Below are 16,476 nucleotides of genomic sequence, written 5' to 3'. Positions count from 1 at the left end.
TCTCGGAGTATGATAAATAGAGAGTATATCACTGCTGTCACGTAGTTGATCCATACGTGATAATGTAGAGACCGTAGAGACAGAGCTTAAAGGCTGCTACGCATTTTTTAACAGAGTAACTTAACCCATGAGGATGGCCCTCTTTCGTATGCGATATAGGTAGATACTTAATGCTTTACATATGCTCTACGTCACAGCGCCCCATTTTAATTCCTCGCGGGATTGATGCTTTGTCTACTAGGAGCGCCACCGTGCAAACAACCTGCTGAAGGGATAGACAATAAATTTATGATTAAATTTTGCGTAAAAACTATTTGAATAATTCGAAATAAACGGTGAAAGTTTTATTTGATGCAAGTCGGGTGAGTATCATAGTGAATTCCTTGGGTTGATTCGATCGTGATGTGTTTTTAAAATTAGGCCATCACTTAAGGCGTTGCTGTCACTTGGCTTCCTAAGGCATTAATGATAATAAATCACGATTTCACCGATTTTAACAATACCCACTTAACATTGTTTTATTCAAAGATATTTTCATTCGACTTCAAGGTATTCAGGTTATTGAAGGATTCACCGAATTCTTGCGAAACCGTTCGGAATTACACTATTTGTTGTCTGGTACAGGCTAGGCAGTGATACATGTTTGTATTTGCAAGCAATCTGAAGTTGAGCCTGTTGAACAACTGTTAGAATTACATCTAGCACACTTGTTGCAAAAGTTCATTTGTTCAGTTGTTTTTCATTATTCCATGCCAAGTACCGAAGAAAAGTTTCATATCAATTTTTCGAACATTCTCATTATTTAAGTATGTGGGTTTATACAAATTTCCAACACCAATAACAAAAAGCGTTGCTAAGTCCTAAAAGCAAATAGATGTTGCTATAGATAGCCGAGATGTACAAAATTTAATTTCTCAATTATCGATATCAGAAAGTAGTATTAATCGCGCATGAAAAACCTATTTGATTTGATTCGTGTCATGAGATTGAAGTATATGAATATAGGATTTTTTCACAGGAGCCGACTACCCTGCCATCATGTTTGCAAAGAAGAAGAAAAAGCCACAAATTTCAACGCCAACAAATTTTGAACACAGAGTTCACACAGGTTTTGACAAACGTGAGGGTAAATTTGTTGGCTTACCTTTACAATGGGCTTCGATTGTTGGCAACAATCCGACTAATCGACCTTTACCGCTGGTTGATCCGAGTGAAATAACACCCACCGAAATTTTAGACTTGAAAACAATTGTCAGAGGTCATAATGATCCTAGGGTCAGAATACCAGGTGACAAAACCACCGAAAATGGCTTGCCGAAAACAAGCAATGTTGCAAGATCTAATTCTTTGAGGTCATCGAGCCCTCCGAGGCTCAGGAGAGATTACAGAAACAATACGAATCTTCCACCATCTGTCCCTGAGGGGCAGGAAATGACGACAAATACTGTTCAACCTCAAACTTATTCAAATTTTGGAAAACCACACTCCTATACAGATGGCTACAGACAAAGTTCATCAAACTTGCCTTCTAATTTACAAAATTTAAATCCTAACGTACAAAATATGAATTCAAATTCACAGAACGTAAATCCAAATCTACCAAATTTCGTTCCGAATGTTCAAAACATGAATCCAAATATGCAGTCTTCGCCCAATTTGACTCATTTGAACTCGAATAGTCAGAACCTAATGCTCAATTTCCAAAACTTGAGCCCCATTTCAAATTTACAAGGTGTTGGGAATAATCCAAACTTACCAACTTCAAATCCAAATACTCCTCAGCCTTCAGAACATGATTTCCAAAGACTTAATCAACCGTCTAACAGCAGTCAATCAATGGGTCAATACAACGGGAGCATTCAGGTATGTTTGATTGTGAATAATATCATAACCTGTAACAAAAAGCACGAATCAATCCTTCAGTAATTATAAATTTCACAATTCAGGTTGCAAGCGTTGACTCTCCTGCATCCAGAGATCATACCATGTCTCACGGACTTATGGTTCAAAAAATTCAACCAAAGATATCCCCCGTTGGCTCCATAGCTTCGCAGAGATCTTTGAGTCAGCTGAGCTCTCATAATCTCACTAAACATTCTCAAGCTTACGGGGTTCCTGAGAATTCTCAGAATATACACACACACTTCCAGAAGCCAATTGAGTCCTCCCAGTCCATGCATAATTTATCAAAATCTGGAACGACGTCTGCTACTCCTGTCACAACTTCAACCCCTGATCAGAATCAAAACTTGAAGAGTTCCGTGTCATCCGGAAATTTGGCCACTGGATCAGCTAGTAATGCAAACAAGCAAAGTGCTGAGCATAGATTAACGCATGAACAGTTTAGAGCTGCCTTACAGATGGTAGTCAGCCGAGGAGACCCGAGAGAAAATCTGGAAAACTTCTTGAAAATAGGAGAGGGAAGTACCGGCACAGTTTGTATAGCTACAGACAAAAGTACTAACCGTCAAGTGGCGGTGAAAAAAATGGATTTGCGGAAACAACAAAGGAGAGAACTCTTGTTCAATGAAGTTGTGATAATGCGCGATTATCACCATCCAAATATCGTTGAAATGTATGATAGCTTTTTGGTCAATGATGAATTGTGGGTTGTAATGGAATATCTTGAAGGTGGCGCGCTCACAGATATAGTAACGCACTCAAGGATGGATGAAAGTCAAATAGCCACTGTTTGTTCCCAGTGTCTAAAACCTTTGGCATATTTACATTCTCAGGGAGTTATTCATAGAGATATTAAATCTGATTCCATCTTACTTGCCGCGGATGGTAGAGTAAAATTGTCAGACTTTGGATTTTGTGCCCAAGTCTCCCAAGAACTACCAAAAAGAAAGTCCTTGGTCGGCACTCCTTACTGGATGAGTCCTGAAGTAATATCGAGGTACGATACACTATAATTATTACTGTGCCCAATCTTCAAAATTATAAAACTTATCATAGCCGATTATTCCACATAATTATTTCTCATTATCAGCATGAACTGAAGCTACTTGTTCTATGTAAACGCAATATATATATTTCTTCAATAAATAGGTTACCGTATGGTCCAGAAGTTGACATCTGGTCGCTGGGTATCATGATCATAGAGATGGTGGATGGAGAGCCGCCATTCTTTAATGAGCCACCTTTGCAAGCGATGCGAAGAATAAGAGACATGCCACCTCCTAAGTTAAAAAATTCCCACAAGGTAGGCATTATTTCCCCATGCAAATAATAAAGACAAAGTGCTAAAAGATTGTTTAAAAAAAGGGCAAAATTGTGAATCTTTGGTAAAATTGAAACAGTTGTAAGCTGATGAATATAATTTACAAAAATATCCATTTTATGTTCTCAGGTAAGCCCTCGACTCCAAGGTTTCCTTGAAAGAATGTTGGTACGTGATCCTGCCCAACGAGCTACGGCTGCTGAGTTACTTCAACATCCATTTTTGAGGCAGGCTCAAAGCCCCAGCATTCTGATACCACTGATGCGTGGTGCAAGGCATACAACCTGTTGAAATATCCTGTAGAGGTATCCACACAATCTACGAGTTGAAAATTTTTCATTTCAAAAGCAAAAGTAATATTTTACAGATGTTGGAAATTGAACAGAAATCGAATTAACACAAGTAGATACCTCAATAAGAATGGAAAGATCATTTTTGTACAATATTTTCTGACAATGCTGAACAATTTCAGTTTCATTATGTATGTAATAAGACCAATGTCAAGCTACACGTTATAACGATGTTGAAATGCTTGACTCTTGCTTGTAATTTCTATTTTGCACCTGATATTAGAATTGAAATGTTTCGAATATTCCAAATAAGGCATGAATATTAGGTAAATCTTATTACAACATAAAATTATTCTGCTGTAACTATGGCTGCTATCTCTCATGTGATACATTTTTCAACTTCATATAACTGACCGTCCTCATTTTTTTCTCTTCTTACATTCTCATGTATAATAAATTTGCTAAGAGGCAGCTAAAATTAAATTATAATAGTGATCGTGATAGATATAGTAACAACAGTGTAACGTTACAACCATCACAAAAAAAGGTTCGAGTGTCATTTTTATTCGCAAACACTTCAATTTGCACAGATATTGAAGCATGTGCTTAGGTAAATAAAAATCTAAGCTTTCAGTCCGTGTTATTTATGTTATTGTGAGACACAGCAAGCCCATTTTAAATAACAACTTATATTGTCAGTAACTGGCAGCTTTAAAAAACGAAAATATTTTATACACGATACTATAATAGTAAAAGCCTTATATTCGTTGCATGTAGAAAAAATAGAAACCAACATACCATTTGTAAGTGCCTAATAAGTATGAATAATGTTGATTCAAAAGTAAATTGTAAATATTTAATTTAAAATATTGTGCGTTATAACAAAATATGCATCATCAAAATGCATGGAAAAAAAGGTAATTAAATAGATAATAAATGTTAAACTCCATGATAACTATAAATGTAACTATAACTTATAATTACTGTTAAACTTACACCAGATTATTACAAATTTGAAAAAAGACTGTTGGGACACCCTGTTGAAGGTGGTTGCATATATCTCTTATATTAAAAAAATCTGGTTCGTATACCGATATAATCGAAGCTAGAGTCCTGCAATAAATTGAAGAATCTGCAGAAAAACACATTCTCACATATATGTTACGCTCCAGCACTTTTTAAAAATTATTAAATTTAATATCTTAGATGAATGCTAATATTAAGAAAAAAAATTACATTCCACTTATGGAAGTTGATGCTTGGAAGAAAATTAACACGTTTTAGAATCACCGAACATTGAATATCTAAATAAGTAATTGATTTGTCAGTGTTAGAGTTTGTCAGGGTAGGCTGCAAAATAATGCTTAGTATATAACTGATTGTATTTTTCAATGCATTCCAAAAAAGCTGAGATTCTAACAAAGGATGAGATTTTTCTATAAAGCCTTGGAAGTATTAAAATTTAATTGTCACCTACCAATCACCTGTTCACTTTGCATGCACAGTTTTATAGGAAAGTTTTTATGCAAATTGACGTAACATGAAGTATGATAAGGTCCGCATCCTATAATAATTGACGTAATCAAATAATTATTGAAGTTTAAAAAGTGCCTTATATTATAGGGATTTCAAATACAGGCAAACCGTATGAAAGTATTATAGCATATTAAGGGCCAATTACTTATTGAAATTGTTGAATTGTAGCAATATATTATTTCCCTTATAATAATTGAACGTTTTTATTATTCCTTCTTTTCTAACCTCAACTCTGAGCACTGTAGTTGATTAAATTAATAATATCTACTGTATGATCTAGAACACAATAAAATATGATATATACATATACATATATACACACATATATATATATATTTGACCTTTCAATTTTTCTTGTTGTCGGTCAAAGTCTATATATATATATAGAAGAAAATTCAGAAGCTAGGAGTTATTATTAGGTCTGACTTTGACCGACAACAAGAAAAATTGAAAGGTCAATTTTTCTGTTTAAAAGAATAGTTCAAAATCGTTTAAACTTTGTGAATCATCTGGATTTGATGATAAAACATGTTGAATTAAGCTTAAACGGTCCTCGACATGTTGTATAAAGTAATTGTAAGCAATAAATTGATTACCACTGGATTGAGAAATACTTTTCATGCATTTTAATAGCGTTATTATCAAGTAGACTGCTATACTTTCATCAGACTTCAGAATCATATGACACGTATTACAAATTCTGCATGAGTTTAAATTTATATGATAAGGTTCGGAATCTTTCGATTTTACTAAAACTGTAATTTGTTATTTTGTTTTAGATATAACTCGTAATAGCACAACACAACCATAATTCATCAAACGAAGTTAGTCTAGTTGTCGTTGGAATTTTTGTCTTATTACATGTCCATGTATACACTTCTTCACTACCCATCAGTTCAATGCATGTTGAACTGTAAACAGTAGCTACAGATATGATTCAAGATAAGCAGTAGAGTATAAATAAGGGTAGCTTTTTTTGAGCAACTGAGTGAAGTCAGTGCCACTGCTGGATAAACTTCATACATTTTTCTGTAAGTAGTTACAAACTATCATCAATTCAAAGTGATGTTTCTATCCCTGCTCGAGTTCCATACATTTGTCTGTAATTATTTTGAAGTTCGTATACATTTTTGATATCTATATTTTGATAGAAGAATGAATGAGTGAATGATATATTTTTTTTTTAATTTTCAATTTTTGGAGTATTGCAAAGTAAGTTCAATGAAAGAACAATTTGTTTTCAAGATTGAAATATTTCTTTCCAGTCTAAAATTGATATCTTCTTATTTTAACTTTAAGTGTTGTGCGGTTGGATCATTTCTACTAGATAATGGTAGACTCCGTATTTCGCACTCGCTCTCTTGGAACAGCAGCGGAAGGTGTAAGGGATCAGTACGCTGATGGCAAGGCGGCAAAGGTATGGGAAGTCTTCATTGGTGACCAAAAGTCACGTACCCAAAATTACAAGGACTTTATAGTGAGTTTGTTGAGACAAAACGGTTGTCAGCGAATTCTTGATGTTGCCTGTGGAACTGGAATAGATTCAATAATGCTTCTGGAAGAAGGATTTGAAGTTGTTAGTGTTGATGCATCGGACAAAATGTTAAAATATGCACTGAAAGCCAGGTGGGCACGCCGCAAGGAATCAGCTTTTGATAATTGGAGTAAGTAACATTTGTCTTCAAGAAACAAGTACAGAAATTTTTGCTATCAATACAACTTTGAATGACCTCCACTTACAGATGATTCAAGATGTTATTCTAAACTTACTTAAACGTTAAACTGCAAAGAATCAATTTTAAAAGCATGCAGATATCTATAAAAATAATGGTACACATATTTTCAATAACTATCTCTAGTTCATCTTGGTAGCTAGTCAACGTGGCAAAATAAATTGCAACATACGTTAAACAGATTAAATATGCCTAAGAATAATTCGCAGATACGGTACTAATTTTTCCCAAAGTGGAAAAGGTCAATGGGCTATCGCTTTAGCGAGTTAAATGAGAAATGTGATCTCCTTGTCTAACGTTATGCAATAACATAAATATGAAGTCATTGTGAAATTTATGAAACGTATTATATCACTCTGGCACGTACGTAAAGTCATAGAGCTGAACAGAGAAAAAATTTTAATATAGTTTCAACACTTCTCAATTAATTTTTAAATAGAAATTTTTTTTCAGTTATTGAAGAAGCAAACTGGTTAACACTAGCTGATGACATTAGATACTTAATTGGAGAAGGGTTTGATGCTGTTGTCTGTCTAGGAAACAGTTTTGCCCACATGCCTGACTCGTTTGGAGATCAAAGGGAACAAAAGTACACAAACAAGATTACTTTCCACAATTTTTAAATAAACATTTTCTAAAGAGATCAGAGCGTCAAGTTTGAGCTACATGTTTGGAAATTAAATATGCTTTCTTCAGTCATTGAGAATTTACAGTATTATATATATAAATACAATACTTACAACTATGAAAACCGTTTAAAATAATTCATTTTGTATTCCAGGCAGGCACTTGCAAACTTTGAGCGTTGTGTAAAGCCGGGTGGATTGTTACTAATTGATCACAGAAACTATGATGATATAATTGCAACAGGATTCACTCCATCCAAATGCATATATTATAATGTAAGTTCCTGATAACTTTTTTTTTTATACTGATGGAATTCGACCAAGATATCAGTTTGCAATATTCATTATAATACCTTAAACCTTTGGTTTCAGAGTTCACATATGACTGACATTAAAACCTCGATATTGTTTGTGAGCGGAAAAGCAGCTATAGTAGCATTAGATTACTTGATTGATTTAGGTGATGGAGAAATTTCTAATGATCATAATTCTGAGCGCATAAGTGAGTTTAGATTATCTTATTACCCTCACAGACTTTCAATTTTTCGAGATATGCTGAATGAGGCTTTTCACTATACTGCAAAGCATACCATCTACGGTGACTTCAAGCCACTAGATCAAATCAAAAATCCAGGTTTCTATATTCATGTTCTACAAAAAAGAGACGAATAGATATTAAATGTGAATTAGTTCAGACTGAGTTAAAATTCGGAGGAGTAATTGAATCGGAAAATCATCGATACCTCGAAATCTTGTTATTGTTGTACAAAAATTAGAGTTGTAACATGAAATGAAATATACGATACATTTTGCAAATCCTCGCTAAATTATCTACCAATTCATAACTTCCTAAATACTTTCAACTGTTGCATACGCATATATCTCCAAAAGATTGTAAATGTACAGGCGCTGTACTAGGATTTGTACAGGGAAAATGGATAGAGAACTTTTTTTTTTTTCATTTTGAGTATATTTTCAATATACAAGTATGCGTTTGTCATTGAAAGGCTTGTGTGGGAATTCTGTTAATTGATCAGAAGATCCCAATTGTAGAATAAAAATGCACTGCATTTAAATTTCTTATACTTTTCATAAGTTTTTTTTTCATTATTTTAGCAATAGTTATTGATATTCGTGATTCCATGCTTGCTTTAGATTTAATAATAATTACTAAAAAATTGACTAAAGACTCTCAATTGTCAACAATTTATATCATACGTGTGTGTAAGATATCGTAGATATATTTAACGCACGTTGCATATTAACAACTTTTTACCAATGAAAAATAAGAAACAAGTTCAACTCTGATTTACATTCTTTGGTTTGCATATATATATATACTATAATTTTGCGAAATTATATTCTCACATATGCAGGTACTTAATTCTACTTAAGAAATTAGATCTTTGGAATTTTTTTTATAACGTTCGAATTTTATGTTCATGTACATTCCGCATAGATTATTGCATTGTTAGCGTTGACCAACATTATTCAAAGTGTTGAAAAAAGAAAACATGTTGGAAATAGTAAGTTCGTGTCATATACGACATCGTCTTTGGTGAAAAAATCATGATATTATAAATAGTACATGTTCCACAGTTGATTGACAGAAATCATTTGAAGTGAAAAATTTTATAAGTAAGCAATCGCTTTTTCCTAAACAATAAGACCCTCAAGGTTTAATTGTTATAATTGCATTTGTCATACTTCAGAACGTAAATGGATTACAGATATCTTACATATTTGTACTATGCTTTGATTGTGGGATATCATTTAAATTCATTCTTTTGTTAGATATTCACATAGCTGCAGAGTTGCTAACTTGCAACAAATTATATATATATATATATATATTTTCTTAGTTTCATCATTTTAATTTATATCTTACATAGCAAACATATTGCTGTATAAGATCTTAAATTACAATTTCAGAATTGTTTTATCACATAAAATAATAAATACCTGGTTCTTTTATACAATACAGAAGTGACTTTTATCAATTGAGTAATATATGACTTTCTTAAACACATGTCAATGCATGTCCGTTGTTATTACAGTTCAAATATTTATTATAAGCATTAAATTGTTTATAATTAAATTGTATTTGGACATTACAGAGTTGTATGTTAAAACGCTTCTCTGTAGAGTAATAATTATACATCTAACAAGAATTCATGTCACTTTGTATTGCAGAATGTTTACTGCAACTTTTCATTACAATTTACAAGAATGGTACAAAGTTTACGATTTAATAAATATAGTAGGTATATGTATGTCTTGTCAATGTTGAGGAATGTAATAAAATATTACAGGCTGCTTAGCAATAAAGGCAATTGGATTATGACTTTGAAACCAGTTTGTAGAGAGCTACAGCAATTGGCCGCTAAACGTTCATATAATGTCTGCTTTTGACTATTCATTTACCCATAATATTTATATTGTAATATTTGTAATATAATACCTAGTATTGCTATATTTGGCTACTGGGAGTGCCGAGTATGCAGGTTTCATTTTTCATTTCGCTTAAATGTTCCCTGGTAATACGAAAATAATATAAAAATTAATAAACTTCTTTCATCAACCCAGAATGCACAGAATTAGAAAATATCTATTAATAACGCATGTTAATACCAGAGAGGTTTACCAGAGAAATAAAGGTATTTACAACTACTTTTTTCTAATTAGCGAACTCATGAGCTTGAATTATGATATTTACATACATATGATGTTAAGTTGCAGGATGTTCAAATGTTCCAAGGAGGATGCTTTATATTCTTTATACCAAACCTACCATACCTCCTTACAAGAGACATAATATAACAAAACATCTCTGATATTACCATTCATTAGCACTAAATAACAACAATAGATTTAACTACTTCAATCAACTGATCAATACCAGACAAACAGGTTTGCTTCACGCTTGCTGGCTATAACAAGTTTTTTCTTAGCTTTTAACTTTAGTTCCTCATTAAATTATGTTATTTAGGCAGATCTATCGCTAAGCATCAAATATAAAATTTCTAAAAATTTCTCAGGCATCCCGAGTAAAAACCTAACTTTTTTTCATATCTTATAGTAGACCGTATCATAAACTTTCCTAATAAAATTTATTTATTAATTTATTTTTATGTATACATACATGCATTATTTATATATACACCTGTATATATCTTATGTATATTTACATATACATATACATACAAATAAGTTTTTAACGAATTTTTAGGTGTTTCTGTTCGATTTAATTATAAGTCAAAGGTGAGTAACTACTCATTCGATATCTTAATTAATCATAAGAATTAAATTATTCCATATTTTTAACATTTCGATGTCCGAAAAAGTCATCGCAAGCTATTATTGCACAAATGTGGCCTTACTCCATATCACATTCTGCAGCTTCAGCTACTTTGCATAATGTCTGTCATAATTACATTGTCATATTTATAAGATGTATTTAGCAAGCAAAATCAAATGAAAGGCAATTCCTACATCGGACTTATAGAATATCAAGTTATGCTCATAAAACTGCTGCTAAGTAATACGCTGATTATCATTCGGTTGCATGCCTCAGATTTCGAGATTTCCTTTTTATTGCTTATCAGAGATGATTATCTGAGATGGTAAGTAGGGTGTCTTTACATTTATCCTTTTATACAACACACACTTATGTCTTAGAGTCTACACTTCAGTTGCAGATTATCATATCTCAGTGATTCAGAGCAAAAGCAAACCCTGCACGATTTGGTCCACAGATTTGAATGTATCATCGATTCCTAAGCATCGTTTATCAATCCAGAACTTAGATGGAAGTAATATAATATGTATTGTTAATGAGTATAAGAAAGTTGTACAAACTAAAAATTAACTTGAACACCAACATCATTCCATAATTGATCGTGTCAACTTCAGTTCGGTTATCCAAGTTATTTATGAACGTAAAAAGATCGAAGTTCACTATAGCAATTTGTAGTATGTGAGGAAATAATGTTGTTTTTACAGCAAAAATAAAATTTCACCAAAGAGGTTCAACTGTTTTTAACCAATTAGCAAATTCTATTGGATTTTATAATTTACGTATCGGTACTATCATGTCTTAATTACGTTGAACTTAGCAGCAAATTTACTAAGTCTAAACGGATATTCTAAAGCCCTCCTACAATAACAAGATCTTAAGTTGAACATTCATTTTTCCAAGACAATAATTCTCCAATTGAGAAACTTTGCCGATCTGATTTTGCGCCACAAAATTAATAATGCAGCCATAATAATCAGGTAAGATGTAAATTCATCGACTGACATAATTCGATGAGTATGAAAGATATAAAATGATACAGAAAAACGTTATGCTTGGACTGTACAAGTTTTTTGACAGATAAACTAATACACAATATGTGTGTGATGAAAGTCTAGCTTCCGATACAAGTCTAAAATTACAATGGTGCCATATGATATCGCAAACGTCATTAAATATTCATGCGATTGTAAGGTATAAAAATCTGAAATGCAACTAGAATTTGGTGGTATTATGAAACAATTATTATTATACAAGCAACCTATGTCAGAGATTAAATATCGAAATATATTCGAAGATGACTTTGCGGCGCAAAAACTAGACCATGTATTTTGCAACTTCGCTATTTACTGATAATTTCTTAGAATGGTAAGCGAATTTTCATGAATATTCTCTAGGTCTGGGTGGTGGTCGCTTACGTTCTAATCTTTCGGTCCGCTCTAACCTTTCCGTTCGTGCTTCTGCGCTTGACGTTACAGATTCTTCAGCAGGTTCGAGCATTTGTGTAGTTTCAGTCGCATCCGTAGGACTCACAGGCTGCGTAGCTAGAGGGGCTTGAGGAGCTGCACCTTTATTTCGCGATTTGCTCCTACGTTTTCTCAAAATTAATGGTCCCAAAGGATTCACGTCATCCCGAGAGGTTGAGGCCTGGGCTAAACGTTCGAACAACTCTTTGCTAACTTCTTTAGGGGCTTTATATTCACTAGGACAGCTCATAAGTCTATCTGAAACTTCTTTAGAACGATCAGAATGCGATTGCGTATATTCTTGAAATTTGAAACGATCGCACGATTGCTCTTTGTTAGAATCTACAGACTTTTGTTCTGTACTATCTCCTTGTGTTGCAGAACTGACGCTCTGCAAATGAGTCGATGTAGAATTATTTTGATTATGCGCAGGAACTACAGTCATTGGTGTGCTACTAACAGAGACGCGATTCATCAGAGTCTGTAACATGTCTTCTATCTTTGCTAATCTCTGATTAACCTTTTGAACTTCCAACTTTAAATCAACCTTAACTTCTAAAACAGCAGATAAAATCTCCCTGTCATTATGCGGTTGTGATATCAGACCTCCGTCATAACTTTCCAGTCTTCTGAGACTTAATTGTTTTGAATCTGCACTTAAATTTTGTACATGTGTTGATTCTTTCAAATTTTCCGTATCACTGACTTCCTCGATAGTTGCACCAGTACTCCCTAGCTTAGCTAGCTTTGGGAAAACTTTATTAGTACTTGCACTTGAGCTAGGTCTTGAATCTCTGGCGCTTAGAGAACGTTTGAAAGTATCATTCATGCCTGTTTCATTACTAGAGTCTAGACTAGAACTGCCTAGTAAACGGCCCCACTTGCTAGGTCGTGTACGATTAGCATTGTTCTCATCACTCGACGACATTTTTCTGGAATGCAAAGATTCCCCATCCTTATTTTCTTTGTTGTCCGCTTTTTCAACATCTGTGTTATGTCTCTCTCGGCGGAACCTGTACCAAAACACACAAAGGATTCTGTTAATAAGATTTACGAAGCTAGAAATAGCAAATAATAAAAATACAAACGTATTTAAGAAGTACCGTAAATTTTTTTTCGATACAAAGCTACAAGGCTAGGGTACAGCTCCAGCGGTGTTCACGAGCAACCTACAAGGTGCCTACAGGGTTAAAAATTATAGTATATATATATATATATATGTGTGTATGAAAGTACAGGATTGTTCATTTGATTTATCATTATACTATACAGAGCTGCTGCCTTGTTTACCAAAAAATTTAAAGCTTCCGGGTCATGCAGTTATTTTTAGATTAAATAGTACACTTTCTTTAGGGACGGTAGCGAATCGTGTTCCATTTGCAGACCAAATCATGCTTCTTGAGACAACAAATCAACGATCAGGTAACGATTTTTGTGCATTTCTTAAATCCGGTAATGATGAATAATATAATTGAGTACTGGTAGCTTCTAAGTATACAAAGACTGCCGATGCACCTTAACACTTGATATTTCGCATAGCAATCTCTAGTTCAATTACTAAAAATTAGTAACAATGTCAGTTCTCGGAACAGCTCTATTTAGTGATGATTATAGTACAAATATATCTGCAGTTATTCATCAAAATATCAGTAGAAAAGAGAAAGTTGAATCCTAGAGGGTGTCTGTCACATGCATTCCATTGTGTTTGTTAGTTAAAAGCATGGAACAAGCCGCTTGTGTCCCAGAAAGTATATCCCAATACTTTCATCATTTAAGATCTTAAAAAAGCCTTTTCTTCATTACTTGCCACTAAAAAAATTATTCACATTTTGAATAATACTTAATCATTCGTTTGATTAATTCAGCTACTTTTAATATGTTACTAATAATTTTAAAACAAAATACATGTGTTCAGATGTGTTTCAGACAAAGAGTCAACGTTATTTTTAGAGTATGTTATATCGTTTAATTTGAATTTTATAAACACTTCGTATTTGCGATTTATGAACCCTGAAAAATAACCTGAAAATAATTCTCGTGATGATTCTGTTTAAAACTGTGTTAAAACAATTTGTAACGATGTATGAAAATCTATACAGTATAACAACGGTTATAGGTAATCGGTATAAATTCAAAGTATCGGTCATCACTCAATTACACCGACTTTAATATTGAGTTCTATTCATATCATCAAAAAGTCTATAGCTACTATATTTCACTATTGTGGATGGTTGCAGTTAATATCAGCTATGTATTTTGCAGGGTGAATATCTAATCGTTATACAGAGAAAAAGGTAGTGGTTTTCTATTGTGAGCTTTCTATTCAGCTACAGTATAAGTTTCAGTTGTGTATTGAATATTCGTTTTGTTTGCTACTGGATAATTGTTCGCAAAAACCAAGGAATCTATAGACAAGTGATGAAACTTCTGATACGTTAACCAATTTAACGAGCTTCAACAAATAAGTTGGAGAGTTCATTCCTATATATGTATGTAAGAATCGTTTGAACCAATGTTGAAGATTTCATATTTTACTGTGGCCCTGTTGTACTGTTAAAATAAAAACGATCTCATAATCTCTAAGGCATATTGTACAGCAGTCTAGCATTCGAATGAGTATTAACAGTTTCCACCTTATCCTAAATACAGGATTAATTGAGTCTATAATTACAAGTATTGATAATGAATACTGTGCAGCTATACTGTCGACAGTATAAAGGGATTCCGGATTTAACATAAGATGGGAACAAGGTCTTGATTCTTGATAAACAATATTCTATCTTTTATAACAAACCATCCAAACTTCAAAGCAATGATAGATATTCGATCAGCAATGCAAAAATATTTGCAAAATGAATAGGATATACTTCATTATCAATTTTTCACACAGTGGAATGATGTTTAAAAGATTCTTTAGATGAAAATATTCAGTACTTTACAGCTTAAATGTTTTATTCTGAAGTCACACTGTGTTCTTCTATATGTTCATAATACTTAAACAAGAAATATGCAAGTGCATCTGTGTATTAGTCAGGAATTTTTAGGGAAATCGATTAAAAGATAAATTTCATCAAGAAATGCATTACTTTATTTTAAAAAAGGTTTCAATTCTAGAAATGAGATAAGCCAGTCATTGATAATAAATTTCATTGATTAGAACCAAAGACACTAATGCAGTAATAATGATAATAATGATAGTGACAGTAATAATAATAATAATGATAATGGTAATATTGAAAAACGAAATATTGAATTACGATAACGGAATATAGTATTATATAAGAATGGGAAAAATGGAAATTAATAAATGAAATTGCCTAAAACTGGGCCATGGTGGTAGAACGTTGACAGTGAGCTCCTCGTCTGAATCCTGATGATGACAGGTCACCATCTTTGTCATTAGGGGTTCTCCATCCGTCTTGAATCTTTTCAGGGCCAGCGCAACAATCGACAATCACATAAAGAAATACCCACGTGTTTTACATATGTCATGCCAATGACGAGATGTTCAAACTTACGCTACAAACTTATGATTTCTTTAGTAAGTTACGATTTAGAACATTGTTCTCTGTAAAATAATTGTCACAGTAATTCAACACATGTTATACGGAATTTTCATTCAAGTACAACGACCAGATTGTTTTAGCACTGTTTTGTCCAATTTAAATATGTATTTATACCTACACAATTTGATGAATGTATAACAAGACTAACTACTGGGAATGAGTTGTGTCACAAATTTTGTGACAATACTAAGAAACTGAAAGTGGATTTGATAAATGATATTCGTCATTCCTTTTTTAATGGTAGAGTTAATAATTTTTTACCGAATTTAGAGTGTGGAGAAACTTATTTTACTGTCATCAGTTTTGAGACTGCAAAAGGAATACTAAATATTACATGTATGTATTATGGGATAAAATTAATTTGGTAGGCGAGCTTTCAGGATTAATGGTGTAATATAATTTCGGACATGATAGGCTTGTGTATTATGTATCATTGTCATTAATTTGAGGAGAATGAACGACGTGATTATACCATATGTTATGCATTTACCAGTTTAGTTTCCAATCAGACAAGTGATATAATATTAAACATTACAAGATGTACATGTAGAGTTAAATAGACTTGCTATAAATCAATCATTGAGCGTCTCACCTTGAAAAAATCTTTCGAACAAGATGATCTTGTGTTTGGTCCAACTGCGGTTCATTTTTCCTACGTTCAGCGAGTTCTTTCTCACGTCGTACATCAGCCACCTTTCGGAAGATCAGCTAAAATCATAAAACATTAATTTGTGATATTTA

General features: G+C 33.0%; 3 protein-coding genes across 12 annotated transcripts in view; 2 read left to right on the top strand and 1 right to left on the bottom strand.

The window, feature by feature from the left end:
• The first annotated feature begins 180 nt into the window (after window positions 1-180).
• Window positions 181-5,933, top strand: mbt (serine/threonine-protein kinase PAK mbt). Of its 2 annotated transcripts, XR_011177367.1 has the most exons (6): window positions 181-362; window positions 1,019-1,863; window positions 1,947-2,899; window positions 3,052-3,205; window positions 3,353-5,625; window positions 5,829-5,933. XR_011177367.1 is itself a non-coding variant. In XM_046631705.2 (5 exons), exons 2-5 carry the CDS (start codon window positions 1,039-1,041, stop codon window positions 3,512-3,514), a joined length of 2,094 nt encoding a protein of 697 aa, XP_046487661.1. In that variant the 5' UTR covers window positions 181-362; window positions 1,019-1,038; the 3' UTR covers window positions 3,515-5,670. The 2 variants fall into 2 exon arrangements, 1 of the variants encoding a protein (XP_046487661.1); XM_046631705.2 differs by lacking the exon at window positions 5,829-5,933 and having other exon boundaries at window positions 3,353-5,670.
• A 12-nt stretch (window positions 5,934-5,945) lies between these two features.
• Gnmt (Glycine N-methyltransferase) lies at window positions 5,946-8,224 on the top strand. The gene is made up of 5 exons (XM_046631739.2): window positions 5,946-6,080; window positions 6,377-6,713; window positions 7,236-7,371; window positions 7,564-7,684; window positions 7,781-8,224. Exons 2-5 carry the CDS (start codon window positions 6,380-6,382, stop codon window positions 8,078-8,080), a joined length of 891 nt encoding a protein of 296 aa, XP_046487695.1. The 5' UTR covers window positions 5,946-6,080; window positions 6,377-6,379; the 3' UTR covers window positions 8,081-8,224.
• eag (ether a go-go) overlaps window positions 6,349-16,476 on the bottom strand; it is a 40,855-nt gene continuing 30,727 nt past the window's right edge. For 7 of the 9 annotated variants that reach the window (XM_069136902.1, XM_046631682.2, XM_046631685.2 and 4 more), the window contains 3 exons: window positions 16,328-16,443; window positions 15,487-15,594; window positions 6,349-13,182 (listed from right to left, as the gene is read on the bottom strand). In XM_069136902.1, the coding sequence (XP_068993003.1) occupies window positions 12,084-13,182; window positions 15,487-15,594; window positions 16,328-16,443 (1,323 nt within the window). In that variant the 3' untranslated portion in view covers window positions 6,349-12,083. The remainder of the gene's footprint in view (window positions 13,183-15,486; window positions 15,595-16,327; window positions 16,444-16,476) is intronic. The other 2 variants (XM_069136906.1, XM_046631688.2) reach the window with 1 other exon arrangement.

The sequence above is a fragment of the Neodiprion pinetum genome, chromosome 6, assembly GCF_021155775.2.
Source record: "Neodiprion pinetum isolate iyNeoPine1 chromosome 6, iyNeoPine1.2, whole genome shotgun sequence".
In the NCBI taxonomy this organism is placed as follows: Eukaryota; Metazoa; Arthropoda; class Insecta; order Hymenoptera; family Diprionidae; genus Neodiprion; species Neodiprion pinetum.
Note: the sequence above shows the minus strand (reverse complement) of the source record. Positions and strands in the feature narration are given on the sequence as shown.

Excerpts from the sequence above, each read along its gene's own strand:
- mbt (XM_046631705.2), top strand. The coding sequence starts at position 1,039 with ATGTTTGCAAAGAAGAAGAAAAAGCCACAAATTTCAACGCCAACAAAT. Across the intron at positions 1,864-1,946 it reads AATACAACGGGAGCATTCAG|GTTGCAAGCGTTGACTCTCC; the intron begins GTATGTTTGATT and ends TTCACAATTCAG. Across the intron at positions 3,206-3,352 it reads AGTTAAAAAATTCCCACAAG|GTAAGCCCTCGACTCCAAGG; the intron begins GTAGGCATTATT and ends TTATGTTCTCAG.
- Gnmt (XM_046631739.2), top strand. The coding sequence starts at position 6,380 with ATGGTAGACTCCGTATTTCGCACTCGCTCTCTTGGAACAGCAGCGGAA. Across the intron at positions 6,714-7,235 it reads ATCAGCTTTTGATAATTGGA|TTATTGAAGAAGCAAACTGG; the intron begins GTAAGTAACATT and ends ATTTTTTTTCAG. Across the intron at positions 7,685-7,780 it reads CCAAATGCATATATTATAAT|AGTTCACATATGACTGACAT; the intron begins GTAAGTTCCTGA and ends CTTTGGTTTCAG.